This window comes from Panulirus ornatus, chromosome 23 (assembly GCF_036320965.1).
Source record: "Panulirus ornatus isolate Po-2019 chromosome 23, ASM3632096v1, whole genome shotgun sequence".
NCBI classification, from domain to species: domain Eukaryota; kingdom Metazoa; phylum Arthropoda; class Malacostraca; order Decapoda; family Palinuridae; genus Panulirus; species Panulirus ornatus.
The window spans coordinates 1,047,150-1,068,392 of NC_092246.1; the positions used below are offsets into that span (position 1 = coordinate 1,047,150).

General features: G+C 39.3%; 1 protein-coding gene across 2 annotated transcripts in view; it reads right to left on the reverse strand.

Moving 5' to 3' along the window:
* The window catches only part of LOC139756703 (post-GPI attachment to proteins factor 6-like), a 99,343-nt gene that overhangs the window by 23,697 nt on the left and 54,403 nt on the right, over positions 1-21,243 (reverse strand). Inside the window, exons 14-15 of one of the 2 annotated variants that reach the window (XM_071676384.1) lie at positions 17,468-17,678; positions 219-898 (exon numbers count right to left, since the gene is read on the reverse strand). In XM_071676384.1, coding sequence (XP_071532485.1) covers positions 795-898; positions 17,468-17,678 — 315 coding nt within the window. In that variant the 3' untranslated portion in view covers positions 219-794. Of the gene's footprint in view, positions 1-218; positions 899-17,467; positions 17,679-21,243 lie in introns of those variants that run through there. The other variant, XM_071676383.1, reaches the window with a different exon arrangement.

The window sequence follows — 21,243 nt, forward strand, 5'->3', positions numbered from 1 at the left end:
CGAAACAATCACTCTCCTTTCTTCCTACATGTACACATGCCATACATCCTTGATAAAAGCTTTTCAGTGCTTCTAGCAGCTTACTTCCTGCACCATATATTCTTAAGACCTTCTACAAAGTATATTCATCAATTATTTATTCATTTTATCATACTTAGTCGCTGTCTCCTGCGTTAGTGAGGTAGCGCAAGGACACATACGAAAGAATGGCCCAACCCACTCACATACACCTGTATATACATACACGTCCACACACGCACAAATACATACCTACACATTTCAATGTACTCATACATATAAATGCACAGACATATACATATATACACATGTACATATTCATACATGCTGCCTTCATCCATTCTTGCCACCACCCCACCACACATGAAATTACACCCCCCTCCCCCCCACGTGCGCATGAAGTAGTGCCAGGAAACAACAAAGAAGGCCACATTCATTCACACTCAGTCTCTAGCTGTCATACTATTTACAGCCTCCTACATCAGTGAGATAGTGTCAAGAACAGAGGACTAAGCCTTTGAGGGAATATCCTCACTTAGCCCCTTCTTTGTTCCTTCTTTTGGAAAATTGAAAATGAGAGGGGAGGATTTCCAGCCCCCACTCCCTCCCTCTTTAGTTGCCTTCTACGGCATGCAGGGAATACTTGGGAAGTATTCTTTCTCCCTCATCCCCAGGGGTATATATATATATATATATATATATATATATATATATATATATATATATATATATATATATATATGTCAAAGTATGCAACACAAACAGATGCATATCAGTTAAGAAGCTGGGCTAAGAACAGGAGAGTAGGTCTGCGCATCAGTAATGTGGGGTTGGGCCTCGCACCCCGACAATGGTTCCACTTCCTCATCTCCACACATCTCTGCAAAAATGTACTAAACTGCTTTTCCTTGTATATCAGGATGAAACCATTCACTGTACAAGATTATGAGGGTATTATCCCATTCATATTTCATTAAACTTTTTTTTCAAGATATAAAATATTCTTTTCAGGTGTATGCATGATTCTCATAAGATATTCAGGGATATTATCTGTTTTTCATGTGTGGCGGGGTGGCGATGGGAATGAATAAGGGCAGACAGTATGAATTATGTACGTGTGTATATATGTATATGTCAGTGTGTGTATATATAACTATACGTTGAGATGTATAGGTATGTATGTGTGCTTGTGTGGACGGGTATGTATATACATGTGTATGTGGGTGGGTTAGGCCATTCTTTTGTCTGTTTCCTTGTGCTACCTCGCTAATGTGGGAGACAGCAACAGAGAATAATAAATGAATAAATATAAATATATATATTCACAACACTGAACACCCAATGTACACCAATTATTCCCTCAACTGCCACATTACTCACCTTTCCATTCAAATCACCCATCACTATAACCCGGTCTTGCGCATCAAAACTACTAACACACTCACTCAGCTGCTCCCAAAACACTTGTCTCTCATGATCTTTCTTCTCATGCTAAGTACATAGGCACCAATAATCACCCATCTCTCTCCATCCACTTTCAGTTTTACCCATATCAATCTAGAGTTTACTTTCTTACACTCTATCACATACTCCCACCACTCCTGTTTTAGGAGTAGTGCTACTCCTTCCTTTGCTCTTGTCCTCTCACCAACCCCTGACTTTGCTCCCAAAACATTCCCAAACCACTATTTCCCTTTACCTTTGAGTTTCGTTTCACTCAGAGCCAAAACATTCAGGTTCCCTTCCTCAAACATACTACCTATCTCTCCTTTTTTCTCATCTTGTTTACATCCACACACATTTATACATTCCAATGTGAGCCTTTGAGGAGGATGAGCACTCCCCGCGTGACTCCTTCTTCTGTTTCCCCTTTAAGAAAGTTAAAATACAAGGAGGGGAGGGTTTCTAGCCCCCCGCTCCCATCCCCTTTAGTCGCCTTTTACGACATGTGAGGAATGAACGGGAAGTATTCTTTCTCCCCTATCCCCAAGGATATATGAATATATATATATATATTTTTTTTTTTTTTTTTTTTTGCTTTGTCGCTGTCTCCCACGTTTGCGAGGTAGCACAAGGAAACAGACGAAAGAAATGGCCCAACCCACCCCCATACACATGTATATACATACGTCCACACACGCAAATATACATACCTACACAGCTTTCCATGGTTTACCCCAGACGCTTCACATGCCTTGATTCAATCCACTGACAGCACGTCAACCCCGGTATACCACATCGCTCCAATTCACTCTATTCCTTGCCCTCCTTTCACCCTCCTGCATGTTCAGGCCCCGATCACACAAAATCTTTTGCACTCCATCTTTCCACCTCCAATTTGGTCTCCCTCTTCTCCTCGTTCCCTCCACCTCCGACACATATATCCTCTTGGTCAATCTTTCCTCACTCATTCTCTCCATGTGACCAAACCATTTCAAAACACCCTCTTCTGCTCTCTCAACCACGCTCTTTTTATTTCCACACATCTCTCTTACCCTTACGTTACTTACTCGATCAAACCACCTCACACCACACATTGTTCTCAAACATCTCATTTCCAGCACATCCATCCTCCTGCGCACAACTCTATCCATAGTCCACGCCTCGCAACCATACAACATTGTTGGAACCACTATTCCTTCAAACATACCCATTTTTGCTTTCCGAGATAATGTTCTCGACTTCCACACATTCTTCAAGGTTCCCAGAATTTTCGCCCCCTCCCCCACCCTATGATCCACTTCCGCTTCCATGGTTCCATCCGCTGCCAGATCCACTCCCAGATATCTAAAACACTTCACTTCCTCCAGTTTTTCTCCATTCAAACTCACCTCCCAATTGACTTGACCCTCAACCCTACTGTACCTAATAACCTTGCTCTTATTCACATTTACTCTTAACTTTCTTCTTTCACACACTTTACCAAACTCAGTCACCAGCTTCTGCAGTTTCTCACATGAATCAGCCACCAGCGCTGTATCATCAGCGAACAACAACTGACTCACTTCCCAAGCTCTCTCATCCCCAACAGACTTCATACTTGCCCCTCTTTCCAAAACTCTTGCATTCACCTCCCTAACAACCCCATCCATAAACAAATTAAACAACCATGGAGACATCACACACCCCTGCCGCAAACCTACATTCACTGAGAACCAATCACTTTCCTCTCTTCCTACACGTACACATGCCTTACATCCTCGATAAAAACTTTTCACTGCTTCTAACAACTTGCCTCCCACACCATATATTCTTAATACCTTCCACAGAGCATCTCTATCAACTCTATCATATGCCTTCTCCAGATCCATAAATGCTACATACAAATCCATTTGCTTTTCTAAGTATTTCTCACATACATTCTTCAAAGCAAACACCTGATCCACACATCCTCTACCACTTCTGAAACCACACTGCTCTTCCCCAATCTGATGCTCTGTACATGCCTTCACCCTCTCAATCAATACCCTCCCATATAATTTGCCAGGAATACTCAACATATATATATATATATATATACATGATTATTTATTGATTGAGAAGGTGAAGGCATGGACAGAGCATCAGATTGTGGAAGAGCAGTGTGGTTTCAGAAGTGGTAGAGGATGTGTGGATCAGGTGTTTGCTTTGAAGAATGTTTGTGAGAAATACTCAGAAAAGGAAATGGATTTGTATGTTGCATTCATGGATCTGGGGAAGGCATATGATAGAGATGATAGAGATGCTCTGTGGATGGTATTAAGAATATATGGTGTGGGAGGCAAGTTGTTAGAAGAGTGAAAAGTTTTTATCATGGATGTAAGGCATGTGTACGAGTAGGAAGAGAGGAAAGTGATTGGTTCTCAGTGAATGTCGTTTTGCGGCGGGGGTGCGTGGTATCTCCATGGTTGTTTAATTTGTTTATGGATGAGGTTGTTAGGGAGGTAAATGCAAGAGTTTTGGAGAGAGGGGCTAGTATGCCTGTTGTGGATGAGAGAGCTTGGGAAGTGAGTCAGTTGTTGTCTGGTGATGATAGAGCACTGGTGGCTGATTCGGGTGAGAAACTGCAGAAGCTGGTGACTGAGTTTGGTAAAGTGTGTGAAAGAAGAAAGCTGAGAGTAAATGTGAATAAGAGCAAGGCATTAGTTACAGTAGGGTTGAGAGACAAGTCAATTGGGAGGTAAGTTTGAATGGAGATAAACTGGAGGAAGTGAAGTGTTTTAGATATTTGGGAGTGGATTTGGCAGCGGATGGAACCATGGAAGCGGAAGTGAGTCACAGGGTGGGGGAGGGGGCGAAGGTTCTTTGAGTGTTAAAAATGTGTGGAAGGCGGGAGCATTATCCCAGAAAGCAAAAATGGGTATGTTTGAAGGAATTGTGGTTCCAACAATGTTATATGGTTGCGAGACGTGGGCTATAGATAGAGTTGTGCAGAGGAGTGTGGATGTGTTGGAAATGAGATGTTTGGGGAAAATATGAGGTGAGAGGTGGTTTGATTGAGTAAGTAATGAAAGGGTAAGAGAGATGTGTGGTAATAAAATGAGTGTGGTTGAGAGAGCAGAAGAGGGTGTTTTGAAATGGTTTGGTCACATGGAAAGAATGAGTGAGGGAAGATTGACCAAGAGGATATATGTGTCAGAGGTGGAGAAAACGAGGAGAAGTGGGAGACCAAATTGGAGGTGGAAAGATGGGGTGAAAAAGATTTTGACTGATCGGGGCCTGAACATGCAGGAGGGTGAAAGGCGTGCAAGGAATAGAGTGAATTGGAACGATGTGGTATACTGGGGTCAACATGCAGTCAATGGATTGAACCAGGGCATGTGAAGTGTCTGGGGTAAACCATAGAAAGTTTTGTGAGGCCTGGATGTGGGAGCTGTGGTTTCGGTGCATTATACATGACAGCTAGAGACTGAGTGTGAACGAATGTGACCTTGGGTGTCTTTTCCTAGCACTACCTCACGCCCATACGGGGGGAGGGGGTTGTCATTTCATGTGTGGTGGGGTGGCGATAGGAATGAATAAAGGTATCAAGTATGAATTATGTACATGTGTATATATGTATATGTCTGTGTATGTATATATGTGTATACATTGAAATGTATAGGTATGTATATGTGCATGTGTGGACATGTATGTATACACATGTGTATGTGGGTGTGTTGGGCCATTCTTTCGTCTTTTCCTTGCGCTACCTCGCTAATGCAGGAGACAGCGACAAAGTATAATAACGTTTATTTATTATACTTTGTCGCTGTGTCCCGTGTTAGCGCAAGGAAACAGACAAAAAAGGGCCCAACCCACCCACATACAAATGTATATACATACATGTCCATACATGCACATATACATACCTATACATTTCAACGTATACATATATATATATACATACACAGACATATACATATATACACATGTTCCTATGAGTCCACAGGGAAAATGAAACACGATAAGTTCCCAAGTGCACTTTCGTGCAATATTCACATCATCAGGGGAGACACGAGAGAGAAATATAACAGTCAGTTGATATACATCGAAGAGACGAAACTAGGACGCCATTTGGTAAACATGCAATTGTCCAAGACAGACAACAAGCGTTCTTAAACTTATCATTTTACAAATTCTATCAACAATAAAGTTATCTAATTTGTATGACCATCACTAATATTAAGATTATAATTCTTTCTGTATTTAATATTAGAAAATTTAATAATAGAAGATTCAATGATATTTCCCGTGGTAATAGAGTTAGAGTTCATTACTGAGATGGCATTACTCCAGTCAATACAGTGATCATAGTTTTTAACGTGATTAAACAAGGCATTTGATTTTTGTTCCGTTCTTATACTATATCTATGTTGCTTAAGTCTAACAGAAAGATCTTTACCAGTCTGCCCAACATAAGATTTATCACAATTTCCACATGGCACTTTATAGATGCATCCAAGGGAATTCTCTGGTGAATTCCTGATTAAGATATTCTTTATAGTATTATTGTTGCTGAAGGCAACATTTACATTAAAGAATTTAAGCAACATGGGAAGTAAAGTAAAATTATTATTACAAGGGAGAACTAAAAGATTCTTGGAGTCAATGGGAGGTTTGGGCTCAACTCTATAAAATGATTTCTTTGCTATCTTAAGGGATTTACCAATGAAAGATCTAGGGTACTTTAACTTGGATCCAATAGAATATATCTTCTCAAACTGATCATCAATAAACTCTGGACTGCAAATACGTAATGCCCTAAGGAACATACATTGAAATGATGATAACCTAACTCTGTCTTGTTGAGAAGAGTATATGAGCATACATTGGTAGGTTATTTTCATTTTCTACAGTAAATTTGATGGAAGGTACTAAATTGTTAAGGGGAGAAATATTTGTAAATTTTCATTTGTTGGCCAAACACAAAGAACATCATCTACATACCTAAACCAAATTGCATTAGAAGGTAAGATATCCTTTAGTAATTTTGTTCCAAAAAATTCCATATAAAGATTACTTAATACAGGTGAAAGAGGGTTACCCATTGCCATACCAGATTTTTGAGCATAATAATCTCCATTGAAATGAAATACACAGTCTTTTATACACAATTTCATCAGTTCAATGAAAACAGACTTTGAAACAGGTAAATGAATATCATCCAAGACATCAAATAAATATTCTAAAAGGTCATCAACTAGAACTTTTGTGAAAAGTGAGAAAAAAACATCAAAGCTAACTAGTTTGAAATCAAAATTAACACTGATATTGTTTAGCTTGTTGACTAAATCTACATTGTTCATGATATTAGAATTTGATACCTTACCCACTAAAGGGTTTAATAAAGAAACTAACCATTTTGACAATTTATATGTGATAGAGCCTACTGAACACACTATAGGTCTTGCTGGAAAACTCTGTTTATGTGTTTTGATAAGTCCATACATATATGGCAAGGAAGGGGACAAAGATGACAAATTTTTGATAAGAGGACCATTACCTTTCAACAACAACTTCATTTCTTTATTGAAATGGGAATCAACTGCTTCTAAAGGATCTTTACTAAGTTTAGAATATGTTGTGTCATCATTTAAAAGATCATTCATTTTAGATAAATAGTTACTTTTGTCTAAAATCACAACAGTGTTATCCTTATCTGCTTTAGTAATATGTATATCCTTGTCTTTTTTTAAGGTAAGAATAGCTCTTATAAATCTTTTAGGGTAATTAGGTTCCACTGGTTTTGACAAACTGGCATACACTAAACCCTTACAGATATTAATTTCATCATTAGTTAAATTACTGTATTTCTCTAAATTACAAAAAGACTGTGACATCAACACAGCTGGCTTCCCTGTTAGAGCACACAAAACTTAATCCATAGCCTAATGCACACAAGGAATCCTTATCTAGTTGTTTATCAGGCAGGTTTATCACAAAAAAAGGGTTTGTGTTCTTAGTCCAGTCACTGTTTTTAACCTTTAATGTAAATGTTGCCTTCAGCAACACTAATACTATACAGAATATCTTAATCACGAATTCACCAGAAAATTCTCCTGGATGCATCTACAAAGTGCCATGTGGAAATTGTGATAAATTTCATGTTGGGCAGACTGGTAAGGATCTTTCTGTTAGACTTAAGCAACATAAATATAGTATAAGAACCAGACAAGAATCAAATGCCTTGTCTAATCACATTAAAAACTATGATCATCGTATTGACTGGAGTAATGCTATCTCAGTTATCAACTCTAACTCTATTACCATGAGAAATATCAGTGAATCTTCTATTATTGAATACAGAAAAAATTATAATCTTAATATCAGTTATGGTCTATACAAATTAGATAACTTTATTGTTGATAAAATTTGTAAAATGATAAGTTTATGAATGCTCGTTGTCTGTCGTGGACGATCGCATGTTTACCAAATGGAGTCCTAGCTTCCTCTCTTTGATGTATATCAACTGACTGTTATATTTCTCTCTTGTGTCTCCCCGATGATGTGATTATTACACGAAAGTGCACTTGGGAACTTATCGAGTTTCATTTTCCCCGTGGACTCATAGGAATATCTTGATCACGCACAAAATTGTGATCCTTTCCAATATACACATGGGCATAATTCATACTTGCTGCCCTTATTCCTTCCCGTCGCCAACCTGCCACACATAAAATGACAACCCCCCACCCTGCACATGTGCGAGGTAGTGCTAGGAAAGGATAACAAAGGCCACATTCATTCACACACAGTCTCCAGCTGCCATGTATAATGCACCGAAACCACAGCTCCCTTTCCACATCTAGGCCCCACAAAACTTTCCAAGGTTTACCCCAGATGCTTCATATGTCCTGGTTCAATCCAATGACAGCACGTCGACTCCAGTATACCACATTGTTCCAATTCATCCTATTCTTTGCAAGCCTTTCACATTCCTGCATGTTCAGGCCCCGATCACAAAATCTTTTTCAATCCATCCTTCCACCTCCAATTTGGTCTCCTACTTCTCCTCGTTCCCTCCACCTCTGACACATATATCCTTTTTTTGTTAATCTCTCCTCACTCATTCTCTCTATGTGACCAAACCATTTCGAAACACCCTCTTCTGCTCTCTCAACCATTCTTTTTATTACCACACATCTCTCTTACCCTTTCATTACTTACTCGATCAAACCACCTCACACAACACATGGTTCTCAAACATCTCATTTCCAACACATCCACCCTTCTCCACACAACCCTATCTATAGTTGATGCCTCACAACCATATAACATCGTTGGAACCACTATTCCTTCAAACATAACCATTTTTGCTTTCTGAGATAAGGTACTCGCCTTCCACACATTTTTCAATGCTCCCAGAACTTTTGCTCCCTTCCCCACCCTATGACTCACTTCCGCTTCCATGGTTCCATCCGCTACCAAATGCACTCCCAGATATCTAACACACTTCACTTCCTCCAGTTTTTCTCCATTCAAACTTACCTCCCAGTTGACTTGTCCCTCAACCCTACTATACCTAAAAACCTTGCCCTTATTCACATTTACTCTCACCTTTCTTCTTTCACACACTTTACCAAACTCAGCCATCAGCTTCTGCAGTTTCTCATCTGAATCAGCCACAAGTGCTGTATCATCAGCGAACAACAACTGACTCACTTCCCAAGCCCTCTCATCCACAACAGACTGCATACTTGCCACTCTCTCCAAAAATCTTGAATTCACCTCCCTAATAACCCCATTCATAAACAAATTAAACAACCATGGAGACATCACACACCACTGCCGCAAACCGATATTCACTGAGAACCAATCACTTTCCTCTCTTCCTACTCATATGCATGCCTTACATCCTTGATAAAAACTTTTCACTACTTTGAGCAACTTACCTACCACACCACATACTTTTAATACCTTCCACAGAGCATCTCCATCAACTCCATCATATGCCTTCTCCAGATCCATAAATGCTACAAACAAATCCAGCTGCTTTTCTAAGTATTTCTCACAAACATTCTTCAAAGCAAACACCTGTTCCACACATCCTCTACCACTTCTGAAACCACACTGCTCCTCCCCAATCTGATGCTCTGTACATGCCTTCACCCTCTCAATCAATACCCTCCCATATCATTTCCCAGGACTACTCAACAAAATTATACCTCTGTAATTTGTACACTCACCTTTATCCCCTTTGCCTTTGTACAATGGCACTATACATGCATTCTGCCAATCCTCAGGCACTTCACCATGAGCCATCCATACATTGAATATCCTCAGCAACCAGTCAACAACACAGTCATCCTCTTCTTTAATAAATTTCACTGTATTACCATGCAAACCCGCCGCCTTACTGACTTTCATCTTCCGCAAAGCTTTCACTACATCCTCTCTGTTTACGAAATCATTCTCCCTGACCCTCTAACTTCGCACACCACCTCTACCTAAACACCCTACATCTGCCAATCTATCATCTAACACATTCAACAAACCTTCTAAATACTCACTCCATCTCCCTCTCACTTCACTACTACTTGTTATTACCTCCCCATTTGTCCCCTTCACCAATGTTCCCATTTGTCTCTTGTCTTATGCACTTGATTTACGTTCTTCCAAAACATCTTTTTATTTTCCTTAAAATTTAATGATACTCTTTCACCCCAACACTCATTTGCCCTCTTTTTAACCTCTTGCACCTTTCTTTTGACTTCTTGTGTCCTTCTTTTATACATTTCCCATTCATTTGCACTATTTCCCTGCAAAAATCCTCCAAATGCCTCTCTTTTCTCTTTCACTTATAATCTTACTTCTTCATCCCACCACTCACTACCCTTTCTAATCTTTTGTGCAAGCCATCACTGATTCCCTAAATACATCCCATTCCTCCCCCACTCCCCTTATGTCATTTGTTCTCCCCTTTTCCATTCTGCACTTAATCTCTCCTGATACTTCCTCACACAAGTCTCCTTTCGAAGCTCACTTAGTCTCACCACTCTCTTCACCCCAACATTCTCTCTTCTTTTCTGAAAATCTTTACATATCTTCACCTTTGCCTCCACAAGATAATGATCAGACATCCCTCCAGTTGCTCCTCTCAGCACATTAACATCCAAAAATCTCTTTTGCGTGCTTATCAATTAACACAAAATCCAATAGCACTCTTTAGCCATGTCTCCTACTTACATATGTATGCTTATGTATATCTCTCTTTTTAAACCAGGTATTCCCAATCACCAGTCCTTTTTCAGCACACAAATCTACAAGCTCTTCACCATTTCCATTACTATCACTGAATACCCCATGTACACCAATTATACCCTCAACTGCCACATTACTCACTTTTGCATTCAAATCACCCATCACTATAATCCAGTCTCATGCATCAAAGCTGCTAACACACTCACTCAGCTGCTCCCAAAACACTTGCCTCACATGCTTCCATGGTTCCATCCGCTGCTAAATCCACTCCCAGATATCTAAAACACATTACTTTCTCCAGTTTTCTCTCCATTCAAACTTACCCCTCAATTGACTTGTTCCTCAACCCTACTGACCTAATAACCTTGCTCTTATTCACATTTACTCTCAGCTTTCTTGTTTCAAACACTTTACCAAACTCAGTCACCAACTTCTGCAGTTTCTCACCCGAATCAGCCACCAGCGCTCTATCATCAGCGAAGAACAACTGCCTCACTTCCCAAGCCCTCTCATCCATATTTATTTATCTATCATACCTGATTACCGTTTCCTGCGTCAATGAGGTAGTGCCACAAGCATATATAGGGAAATTTTGGCTACAGCAGTAACATCTTTATGGGTGACTGTCCTGTAGAGCGAGTGTCCTATGGAGCTAGTGTCCTGTAGGGCAAGTGTCTAGTTGGAGAGTGTCCTGTAGGGCGAGTGTAATAACCTTCTCTTGTGCCTGGAGGCCAAATGAGCATGAAAAGTGCTATGATGGTATTCAGCATCGATATGTACCCTGTCCCATACCCCTTAACCAGAACTCAGCCTTAGAATTATGGAAGGAAATCTCAGTTCTTATACATATCAGGCACAATAAATGTATGGGTGGAGAAGTTGAAGTTTTAAGAAAGCTAAGGTAAAAGGTGATGCCCTTACAATATGGGCACACATCTCTAGTTGTGAAAAGAGAAAAAATTCCAGATCCACTTGAAAACATACATCAATGACACGAAATCTGCGGAGCCTGTAAGAATCTGTAAGAAAAATAAAATGCTCTTTGAAGAGGTTATCTACAAGACAAAGAAAATCTTTGAGTCTTGAATGCAATTACTGATGCCCCTTGAAAGAGATATTTCAGGACTGTTTTACAACAGATTTATTCTTGATTCAATATCTCATTTTCAGCAATAAACTTTAGATTTTGAGTAATCTCATGCATAAAAGATGGACCTCAAATTTCAGATGATTATTATGCTTCAACATGCCATCAATTTCACAAACTCTTCTTCCTTACACTACAAGTGAAGGGAACAAAGTTTTCAGATTGACATGCTGCAGCAGAGCCATTATTCCACTGAAGCTGAGACAGTAAGAGACCCAGGACCTCCAACAGTTATACTTTAAGCTGATACGAAGAATCTAGTTTTCTTAAATAACGACTATCTGTCTCTTTTCTTTGAATGCTTGTTTAACATCAAAAGTCAGGAATGGTCAAATCTGGCTACCTATAAACACACATCTTGATCAAACATGTCACTAAGCAGGTGCTTCTTTCTGTGTAATAGGGTCTATGAACCATTTTTTTACAAGAAGCTAAATGGAGATTTAACTTTCCTTCGATGAGTGCCAGTTATCTTTTTGGAATCAGTCAGACTCAAGTCTTCCAGCCAAGAATAAAGAAATCAAAAAAAGAATCCTCTACAGAATGAAAAATCATAACTCACCTCAAAATTCAAATAATCAGTTACCTAATCAATTTCAAAGATCTCAAGACCTTACTCCAGAAACCATGGTTTTTACTGGGGAACAACAAGGCTGCAATGCTTTGCAGCCATATCTCTAACATGCTCCAAAGCACTCCTTGACCAAGTCTTGGTTCACCATAGGTAACTTTTTTCTCTTTTGTTGCTTATTTATAAAGGACCCCCTTTCTCTCTGGGATGTTAAAAGAGACAACCATAGGGTCACCTGTCTCCCGAGCAAGAAAACGAAACCGACATCATCTTGCCTCTCCAGTCTAGCAGGGCAGCAATCAGTTCTGTTACAAATAAATTTTTAGAGAAATTACCTACATTTAGATCTCTAAGTCACATGGGCTGTACTGTTTTAATCCCAGTTTTCTTGGACAGACATTAAGATGTCACAAATCCAAAACATGTTGAACTAAATCCTTGTACTACAACAAACTAGTGCCCTATCTACTGGAGGTGAAGCAAGCCATTTTGGGAGCACCAATGTATCTAAAGCCAAGTGAACCACTGATCTGGAACAATCAAAAGATTTTCCCACAAAAAGATGAAAACTTTTATGAAAAAAATCTAAAAGCGACATAACCATTTTCTTCTTTTATATATACCATAACCACAAGAATCTTTAAGCAAAGTGAGCAATACTATTTTTGTGATATTCAGTCTAGTTAAGTTGGCTGAAAATAAACTGGGAAAAATCTGTTGTGCTGTGCTTAGCCTAAAAAAGAATCTCTCCAATTGTCAAGATTCCTTTCTTACCAGGTAGATTAATAGCTTTTCCATCCTTGGAAAAACCAGTATATGCCAAAAAAGGGATTCTTCAAATCCTGGTTTATTGTCTATATACTTCTCTTCAGAATATTGTGGACAATTCCTCTGTAGCCATTTTCAACTTTTGTTCTCATATTTGCACGCTTAAAGAAAAACAATTTAGAGCCATTCTAAAAGAAAGAGAGAAAAGCAAAAGCATAGAAAATAAAAATCAGTGCTGTAGTAAGGCTGACTACCAAAACAAATTCTAAAGTCATTGTTATACTGTGGTAACTGAATCTGGTGTCATCTTCAGCAGCTCTAGTCCCCGAAAAAAGAAAAAAAAGACCTATGATCTATGACACAGGAAACCACAACTTAGACAATAATACTCGTTTGACATTTCTGATGACCAGAAATGAAAGTGAGGCACTGTAAGTTGATGTTAAGGAACAATTAATATGTCTAGGCAGTGCCAGCAAGCTAGTACATATAAATGTATTTGGACTTCAGTGTGAGGGCCACCTCAATTCTTTGTCTAGCGTTGTAAGCCTGAGCAGTTACTGTTTGTAACTGCAACTGCACTCCCTTAGGTTTTCATATGGCTTTATCTATTAGTGACATAAGATGAATTCTAAAGGGAAGAGATTTTTCTTGTGTGAGCTAGGACTGTGAAGCTCAAAAAAAATGAGGCTTACTGACAAATAGTAATCAGAGAAGCCAACTAAACTAACAATTGAAACACTGAACCACCTTATCAGACAAATAAAAAAATTAAAAAAAAGATAAACAACATTAAGTAATTATTAAACTACCCTCAGTCAGTAGCATTGTCATAGGTCAATAATTCATCATACCCAATAGTTATGGTAAGTTTCCTGTTACTATTTACTAAAGTTTTACCTTTTTCTTCCATAAATGGTATTGATAAAGCTCAAGTTAAGAGATTCTTCCTTCATACAATGGTCTGAACATTTCCTTATTTTCCATTTTTCATTTCTACTAAATATTTACTTTTACATTGGATCAGTTCAATGTAACTTCATAAGAAGTAACTATTTAGATTTGTGTGTGCACTGGTGAGACTGAAAACTATAGTCTTGATCAACCTTCTTATCTTGAAAATAAGCTTCAGGTTGGTACCAATTTTTCTGGTAATCAAAAAGATACCAAATTTTCAATAAAAGATGTAAAATTTCTGTACACTGTGTCTGAATATCTAGATGACCACTGTGCACTGAAAATGGAGCCTAACATAGGCTATGCATTGGGGAATGTATAAATTGAAGATTATATCTAATGACAGATTAAACAAAGATATTAAGGAATGGAAAATTCATAAAGTGTTGACATATGACACAATGATATCCAAGAAGTTGAGCTGCAATTAGGAGTCAGTGGATTTATAAGATTCTGTGGGTAACATATCAGTGAAGTTAACATTAATTAAGACTGGAGTCATTATTATTGTTTTCAATGTAACAGCACTTCATTCATGAAAACTCTGGACAAGACAGTTACTTCTTATATGAAGATTATGAACATCAATTGACATAGATTCATTGGCAAAGACAACAGGATTACCTAATGGCAGCTCTCAGCTGATTTTAGCCATCCTGGTAAAATGTGGCCAGTAGCTGCTGATTGTGCCATACCCCCAGATTTGTCTGCCCTATTCTATTAATAAGATGAAATGCAACATTCATTTCTGGAATATCACAAAATGCTCCGATATCCTAATATCTAGAGGCTGTCAATCCAGTAACTATGCAGATATATAAGCCCTTTTGAACTTTCAAATGCACTAAGATGGTCCCTCATCACTTAGTCTACAGTATTTAAAGGAGGCAAAAGTTATTCAACCAGAGAAGTTGATAAAAGAAATATTAAAAGTATTCTAGATGAACAGGGCCAATTTAGACCCGGAAGACTAACAGTTGACTATGAATGAACAAATGACAAAAAACAAACTATGCAGTCACAGGTCAGTATGGAAAACTATAAAAAGCAGGAATTATGTGGAAAAATTAAACATTACTCTTGAAAGCGTGAATTTCAGTGGTACTTGGAAGCAGCCTGAATTCCAAACAACAGTATGTTTAACAAGATATAGTTGGTGCTCCATAACCATCATATAAAGGAAAACTGAATATGACTGCAAGCAGAAGCACAGTGGTGGTGCTTGTGGAAGCAGAGGAGTTAAATATGGCAGGGTAGCAACAGGAATGGATGAAGCCAAGCAGGTATGAATATGTGTGTGTATATGTCTGCGTGTGTATATATATATATATATATATATATATATATATATATATATATATATATATATATATATATATATATATATATATATATGTGTGTGTGTATATGGGACTTTATGTATATACATGTGTATAAGAGTGGATGGGATATTCTTCATGTGTTTCCTGGCGCTATCTCGCTGATGCAGGAAATGGCAATTGTGTGTAAAAAAATAATATATCTATATTCGTTTACTTTATTCATTTACTATACTTAATTGCTATCTCCTGCGTTAGCAAGGTAGTGGAAGGACACAGACAAGGAATGGCCTAATCCACCTACATACACATGTGTATACATAAATGCCCATATACGCACATAAACAAACATATACATTTCAATGTATACATACATATACATACACAGACATATACATATATACACATGTACATATTCATACTTGCTGCCTTCATACATTCCTGTTGCCATCCCACCACACATGAAACAGCATCCCCCACTCCAGTAAGGTAGCGCCAGGAACAGACAAAAAAGGCCACATTCGTTAACACTCAGTCTCTTGCTGTAATGTATAATGCACCAAAACCACTTCTCCCTTTCCACATCCAGGCCCCCTAGACCTTTTCATGGTTTACCTCAGACACTTCACATGCCCTGCTTCAATCCATTGACAGCACATCGACCCCGGTATACCACATCGTTCCAATTCACTCTATTCCTTGCACGCCTTTCACCCTCCTGTATGTTCAGGCCTCAATTGCTCAAAATCTTTTTCACTCCATCCTTCCACCTCCAATTTGGTCTCCCACTTCTTCTTCCCTCCACCTATGACACATATATCCTCTTTGTCAATCTTTCCTCACTCATTCTTTCCATGTGTCCAAACCATTTCAACACACCCTCTTTTGCTCTCTCAACCACACTCTTTTTATTACCACAAATCTCTCTCATCCTTTCATTACTTAATCAAACCACCTCACACCACATGTTGTCCTCAAACTACTATTCCTTCAAACATACCCATTTTCATTCTATTTGATAACCTTCTTGCTTTCCATACATTCTTCATAGCTCCGAGAACCTTCGCCCCCTCCCCCACCCTATGACTCACTTTCACTTGCATAGTTCCACTCCCAGATATCTAAAACTCTTCACTTCCTCCAATTTTTCTCCATTCAAACTCACATTCCAACTAACTTGTCCTTCAACCCTGCTCTTATTCACATTTGTCAACTTCCTCCTTTCTCACACTTTTCCTGGAGACTGGGGAGAAAGAACACTTCCCACATATTCCCTGTGTGTTGTAGAAAGTGACTAAAAGGTATGGGAAGAAGAGCTAGAAATCCTCCCCTCATGTTTTCCTTTTCCAAAAGGAGGAACTGAGAAGAGGGCTAAGTGAGGATTTTTCCCTCAAAGGGTCAGTCATCTGTTCCTTACGCTACCTTGTTATCACAATAAAATGGAAGAGAAATTCTCAAAAAAGACAAGGACAAATGGAAAGATAGAGTATAATGATGGGACCAGTTGATAAAGTATTGGATGGAATGCTGAGATAGTATAGGTATGTGGAGATAATGGATGTGGTATGACAAAATGTATGTAACTGTGAGTAATGGTAAAGGATATAGAGAGAGACTTAATTCAAGGTGGAAGGTACAGTAGGGAATCTGATTTTAAAAGGGGTATCTCAGTTAGCAAAAGCTACAGAAAAGTGAAAAGAGCATACGTAACACAAGTTCTCCATGATCCATCCTGCTATGTAGATGAAGGAATGCATAAATATCAAGAAACAAAGTAAGATATGTTTAAAATAATTCTTTATGAAAACATAACTGAAAACTAGACCACTAGGACACCTGAAGCACAGCATTACCATGGTACACTGTACATGTCTTTGGTATCAGGTTTTGTTTTACCTTAAATTTCTAGGCAGTTTATCATCGCTGAAGTATTAGCAATTACCCATACACAAACCCAAAGAGTTGAAAGTTATTCTCTAGTATAATTGCAGAAATTACAGTTAGCTTGATAAGTCAAGTTCCTACCATCTTTCTCTCTGCGTGGAGGCAGGAGACAGAGGATAGCAAGGGCCATGGTGGCATGCCACACTGAGTGAATATAATAGTAGTTATCATGGGTCTCCAAGAAGGCAAAGCAGATGAGACCTGAGGCCGCTAATAGGACTCCAGGGAGCAGACATGTTAGCCAATACTGTTTGGTGGGGTAACATCCTCGTTGATGTTTACAATGCCAAACCTGCATGTGACAAAAAAGAGAAAATTACTTCACACAAAATAGAAATAATGACATATGAACTGCATGAATACACATTAAATGATTAGATAAATATAACTAAATGGATGCAAGGAAGATAATGATGTAGTAAGGTAGCACTTATTTAGAGATATATGTCTAAAATCTATCTTTCTGCCTCATCCCAGAGATAAGGAAGACAGAATATCAGTCAAATATCTCTTGCATAATGTAGGAGGTGACTCAAAGGGGTGGGAGCAGGGAGACTGGATATCATCCCCTCCTGTATCACTTTTCAAAAGAAGGAACAAAAGAAGGAGCCAAACAACAATATTTTTCTCAAAGGCCTGTTTGTATGTTCCTGATGTTACTGCATTCAAGCAAGAAAGAGCAAATGTATATTCATAATTAATTACTTCCTGCCCCAGGAGTCCCTTCTATCTTTACAAAATAAATAAAGAATGGTTCATTGAATTCAGGTGGCCATTTGGCTGAAAACATGCAGTTAAGGAATTAGACAACTGGAAGGTCATAATAATCATTAGTTAATTAATCACATAAAAGCTAAAGATTAAAGGTAGGGCAGGGTACTTATATACTCTGGATAAGCACATGAGCGCAGTCCATCTTCATAGTACATGAAGCTTTATAGAACAAATTTTATGGTTTTCTTTCATACTATTCGCCATTTCCCACGTTAGCGAGGAAGCATTAAAAACAGAGGACTGGGCCTTTGAGAGAATATCCTCACCTGTCCCCCTTCTCTGTTCCTTCTTTTGAAAAAAAAAAAAAAGAAAAAAAAAGAGGGAGGATTTCCAGCCCCCCACTCCCTCCCCTTTTAGTCGCCTTCTACGACATGCAGAAAATACGTGGGAAGTATTCTTTCTCCACTATATATTTATTTTTATTTTTTTATTTTGCTTTGTCGCTGTCTCCCGCATTTGCGAGGTAGCGAAAGGAAACAGATGAAAGAAATGGCACAACCCACCCCCATACACAATGTACACACACACATGCCCACACACGCAAATATACATACCTATACATCTCAATGTACACATATATATACACACACAGACACATACATATATACCCATGCACACAATTCACACTGCCTGCCCCTATTCATTCCCATCGCCACCTCGCCACACATGGAATACCATCCCCCTCCCCCCTCATGTGTGCGAGGTAGCACTAGGAAAAGACAACAAAGGCCCCATTCGTTCACACTCAGTCTCCAGCTGTCACGCAATAATGCCCGAAACCACAACTCCCTTTCCATGGTTTACCCCAGACGCTTCACATGCCCTGATTCAATCCACTGACAGCACGTCAACCCCGGTATACCACATCGATCCAATTCACTCTATTCCTTGCCCGCCTTTCACCCTCCTGCATGTTCAGGCCCCGATCACTCAAAATCTTTTTCACTCCATCTTTCCACCTCCAATTTGGTCTCCCATTTCTCCTCGTTCCCTCCACCTCCGACACATATATCCTCTTGGTCAATCTTTCCTCACTCATTCTCTCCATGTGCCCAAACCATTTCAAAACACCCTCTTCTGCTCTCTCAACCACGCTCTTTTTATTTCCACACATCTCTCTTACCCTTACATTACTTACTCGATCAAACCACCTCACACCACACATTGTCCTCAAACATCTCATTTCCAGCACATCCACCCTCCTGCGCACAACTCTATCCATAGCCCACGCCTTGCAACCATACAACCATACAACAAATTACAGAGGTATAAGTTTGTTGAGTATTCCTGGTAAATTATATGGGAGGGTACTGATTGAGAGGGTGAAGGCATGTACAGAGCATCAGATTGGGGAAGAGCAGTGTGGTTTCAGAAGTGGTAGAGGATGTGTGGATCAGGTGTTTGCTTTGAAGAATGTATGTGAGAAATACTTAGAAAAGCAAATGGATTTGTATGTAGCATTTATGGATCTGGAGAAGGCATATGATAGAGTTGATAGAGATGCTCTGTGGAAGGTATTAAGAATATATGGTGTGGGAGGCAAGTTGTTAGAAGCAGTGAAAAGTTTTTATCGAGGATGTAAGGCATGTGTACGTGTAGGAAGAGAGGAAAGTGATTGGTTCTCAGTGAATGTAGGTTTGCGGCAGGGGTGTGTGATGTCTCCATGGTTGTTTAATTTGTTTATGGATGGGGTTGTTAGGGAGGTGAATGCAAGAGTTTTTGAAAGAGGGGCAAGTATGAAGTCTGTTGTGGATGAGAGAGCTTGGGAAGTGAGTCAGTTGTTGTTCGCTGATGATACAGCGCTGGTGGCTGATTCATGTGAGAAACTGCAGAAGCTGGTGACTGAGTTTGGTAAAGTGTGTGAAAGAAGAGAGTTAAGAGTAAATGTGAATAAGAGCAAGGTTATTAGGTACAGTAGGGTTGACGGTCAAGTCAATTGGGAGGTAAGTTTGAATGGAGAAAAACTGGAGGAAGCAAAGTGTTTTAGATATCTGGGAGTGGATCTGGCAGCGGATGGAACCATGGAAGCGGAAGTGAACCATAGGGTGGGGGAGGGGGCAAAAATCCAGGGAGCCTTGAAGAATGTGTGGAAGTCGAGAACATTATCTCGGAAAGCAAAAATGGGTATGTTTGAAGGAATAGTGGTTCCCCTATATATATATGTAAGTAGGAGAGATGGCCAGAGAGCGTTATTGGATTACGTGTTAATTGACAGGCGTGCGAAAGAGAGACTTTTGGATGTTAATGTGCTGAGAGGTGCAACTGGAGGGATGTCTGATCATTATCTTGTGGAGGCTAAGGTGAAGATTTCTATGGGTTTTCAGAAAAGAAGAGTGAATGTTGGGGTGAAGAGGGTGGTGAGAGTAAGTGAGCTTGAGAAGGAGACCTGTGTGAGGAAGTACCAGGAGAGACTGAGTACAGAATGGAAAAAGGTGAGAACAATGGAAGTAAGGGGAGTGGGGGAGGAATGGGATGTATTTAGGGAATCAGTGATGGATTGCGCAAAAGATGCTTGTGGCATGAGAAGAGTGGGAGGTGGGTTGATTAGAAAGGGTAGTGAGTGGTGGGATAAAGAAGTAAGAGTATTAGTGAAAGAGAAGAGAGAGGCATTTGGACGATTTTTGCAGGGAAAAAATGCAACTGAGTGGGAGATGTATAAAAGAAAGAGAGAGGAGGTCAAGAGAAAGGTGCAAGAGGTGAAAAAAGGGCAAATGAGAGTTGGGGTGAGAGAGTATCATTAAATTTTAGGGAGAATAAAAAGATGTTCTGGAAGGAGGTAAATAAAGTGCGTAAGACAAGGGAGCAAATGGGAACTTCAGTGAAGGGCGCAAATGGGGAGGTGATAACAAGTAGTGGTGATGTGAGAAGGAGATGGAGTGAGTATTTTGAAGGTTTGTTGAATGTGTTTGATGATAGAGTGGCAGATATAGGGTGTTTTGGTCGAGGTGGTGTGCAAAGTGAGAGGGTTAGGGAAAATGATTTGGTAAACAGAGAAGAGGTAGTAAAAGCTTTGCGGAAGATGAAAGCCGGCAAGGCAGCAGGTTTGGATGGTATTGCAGTGGAATTTATTAAAAAAGGGGGTG